Source organism: Neltuma alba, unplaced genomic scaffold, assembly GCF_004799145.2.
Source record: "Neltuma alba isolate B1F8T4 unplaced genomic scaffold, ASM479914v2 tig00011487_pilon, whole genome shotgun sequence".
Lineage (NCBI taxonomy): Eukaryota > Viridiplantae > Streptophyta > Magnoliopsida > Fabales > Fabaceae > Neltuma > Neltuma alba.
The window spans coordinates 140,262-143,324 of record NW_021636156.1 but is presented as its reverse complement, the minus strand read 5'-3'; the positions used below and the strand labels follow the sequence as shown (position 1 = coordinate 143,324).

Genomic DNA, 3,063 nt, shown 5'->3' with positions numbered 1-3,063 from the left:
CTTAGGCACAAAGCAAAGAGGTGTGAGGGAGAGAGAAACAGAGAGAGCGGGGAGAGAGAGATAATTAGAAAGAGAAACATTAGTAGTAACCAAACCAGCCATGTCCCTCTTACGTTGTTTTGGGACATTCCCCAAAACTGGCATGTTTCCACTTTTATCTCTTCTTCTTTCTCTCTTCCTATTATTCTCCTCCTTCGCCATAGCCGACGCAGCCTTCAACCTCGCCACCGTCCCCTTCAACGCTGCCTACTCTCCCCTCTTCGGCGACTCCAACGTCGTCCGCTCCTCCGATGGCCGCGGCGTCCGCCTCCTTCTTGATCGCTTCACAGGTCCCCTCCAAAACTTCAATGTTTTTTTTTTCACCTTTTAATACAAAATATGACAGCAAAGATGTCGAAAACATTTATTTATATGCTACAATTAAACAGGTTCGGGTTTCATTTCCTCCAATATGTATCAGTATGGATTCTTCAGCGCCAATATCAAGTTGCCTTCCGATTACACAGCAGGCGTTTGTGTCGCATTTTATGTGAGTATATACACAAATTCAAACTTTTTCATTCAATATATACACAGGAAATTATGAATTCATGGAATGTTCTGAGAAAGCGAGAGGAAACAGTCATAAAAAGAACCCGAGGACGACGACGACGCCGTCGTAGAGTCAGAGTGAAATTAAACGACGCGTCGTGCTTGAAACGGTTCTGACGACATATTTGTGTGTGTATGAAAAATGCAGACGTCAAACGGCGATGTGTTCGAGAAGACGCATGACGAGCTGGACTTTGAGTTCTTAGGGAATATCGGAGGGAAGCCGTGGAGGTTTCAGACGAACCTGTACGGAAACGGCAGCACCCACCGCGGCCGAGAAGAACGCTACCGTCTCTGGTTCGACCCTACCAAGCAGTTTCACCGATACAGCATCCTCTGGTCTCCCACCAACATCATGTATGTCCAGCTCCCCTCTCAATCTTATTTAATTCTTTTTATTTTCTTTTTTACCAGACTTTGAAAAACTAGATAGTATAAGCTAAAAAAAAAAATATTTATACATATATAAATATATACATATATAATTTGCAGGAGTGCTCCTTCATTTTCATTATAAAGCCCATAAAAACATGTTCAACAATTGATGTAGCTAGAGCGATGATGGTGCAAGATTTAACTTTAAATTTAAAAATTATACTATACCTACGAATATGATGTTGCTATATAGTAGTATAAATTAGAAATATATATTTATAAATTACCAAATTTAATGATAGTTATAAGGTGTACATGATTTAAATTCAAATATTGTGGAGAATAAAAAACTTGTTTCAATTATTGATATAAATTAGGAAATGAGGAGGGGATAAGGATAAGAATTGAAGGAGAGGCCAATTTGATAAAGAAAAAGAAAAAGTATGGTCTAAACTTAAGAATGAATATATATATATATATATATCATTGTCATAATTGAAATTAATTTGGTTTGACTTAAGGCGAGGAAGAAATAGATTAGGGTTTGGGATTGCGTGTGGGATGTTTCTAAAAGCTTGTGAGCCACAAAAGGTGGCATATCACTTTTCATCACTGTAAGCATCGTCTTAGCTACGAACTAATGTGATGTTCTATGATTGAGTGATTTTTTCAAATAGCCCCCCACAATTTAATTATTTCCACGACTTATTTTTAAAAATATATATATATTTCTAATATTTTTCATCTATACGAAAAATTCAAATTAATTCAAGATTGTCTTCCTCACATAATTTTGTCGTAAATTGCATGATACAAAATCAATTAATCTAGAAGCCTCTGTATTTTGACTAAAAAATCTGGCCAATATAAGTCTAATTAAAAAAAATATGTGAACCGTTCTTTGATTACAATTTTATAATAAAACAAAATAAGTAGGTCAAAGTGGTGTTGTTGAAAGTTGAAAGGAGGCCGCATAAAATATTAAGAAACATAAAAGAGGCGGAGGAATCAGTTCATGAAGCATGTGATGAGGCTGCATTGTTTAATTAATTTGATTAAATAAATTAAAATAATTTTGTTAGATTACTAAACTAAGCTACCTAGGCCCATAGATTCCTATACTGTTTGCCATAAAATTTGTTCCCATAATTCCACCTAACTGGATTCTAAAGCAGCTGGCAGCCCCTTTTTCAAGACACTAATTATAATCATAATCTGATCTAATCTTAATTACTGATTTATATATTTTCTGAATTTCATTTTTATAAACTTTACTTTTTTTCATCACAATCTGTTCAGGTGGTTTCACAAAAATTACAATCTCGCCCCCTCTAACTTTTCAATAGATGTGAGCTCTTCTTTTTTTGATTATTAACAACTAAGTGTATATGAATTAAAATGTGCAGATTCTACATCGATGAGGTTCCAATAAGAGAAGTGGTACGTAGTGAAGAAATGGGAAAAGAATACCCTTCAAAGCCAATGTCCTTGTACGCCACTATATGGGACGCTTCAAGTTGGGCTACCTCAGGCGGCAAATACAAAGTCAACTACAAGTATGCACCTTTTGTTGTTGAATTCAAAGACCTAGCCCTTCACGGTTGCTCCGTCGACCCGATCCAAGAGGTTCCCGACATCGACGATATCTGCTCCGACCACCACGCCTACCTCCTCGCCCAAGACTACGCCACCATCACCCCCATGCGCCGCCTCGCCATGCGTCGGTTTCGCCAACGTTACATGTACTACTCCTATTGTTATGATACGTTGAGGTACCCTGTGCCATTGCCGGAGTGTGTCATTGATCCAACAGAGAAGCAACGATTTAAGGAGAGCGGTAGGTTGAAGTTTGGTGGCAGCCACCGCCGACATTCCAGGCGGAGAAACCGAAATGCTGCTCCGGTGGATGATAGTGATGAGGCTGATTGATGATTGAGCACGTGTGTACATAATATTGTGTTGCATTTTTTTCTCTAGGAAAATAATAAAAATGTTTAGATTAATAATATGTTCGATTTTTTGAATATGTGATGTGTGATCATGTAATTAATATTCATGACAGATGTGTGTTAATTTGGGTCAGATTTTGACCTCAAA

The 3,063-nt window shown here is 37.5% G+C and overlaps 1 protein-coding gene across 1 annotated transcript; it reads left to right on the top strand.

The window, feature by feature from the left end:
• LOC114714118 (probable xyloglucan endotransglucosylase/hydrolase protein 30) lies at positions 1-3,063 on the top strand. The gene is made up of 4 exons (XM_028898812.1): positions 1-329; positions 429-529; positions 740-948; positions 2,373-3,063. Exons 1-4 carry the CDS (start codon positions 101-103, stop codon positions 2,893-2,895), a joined length of 1,062 nt encoding a protein of 353 aa, XP_028754645.1. The 5' UTR covers positions 1-100; the 3' UTR covers positions 2,896-3,063.

Bases quoted from the DNA above. Each gene is read 5' to 3' on its own strand.
- LOC114714118 (XM_028898812.1), top strand. From the start codon at position 101: ATGTCCCTCTTACGTTGTTTTGGGACATTCCCCAAAACTGGCATGTTT. The intron at 330-428 runs GTCCCCTCCAAA...ACAATTAAACAG, and splicing joins CCTTCTTGATCGCTTCACAG to GTTCGGGTTTCATTTCCTCC. The intron at 949-2,372 runs GTATGTCCAGCT...TAAAATGTGCAG, and splicing joins TGGTCTCCCACCAACATCAT to ATTCTACATCGATGAGGTTC.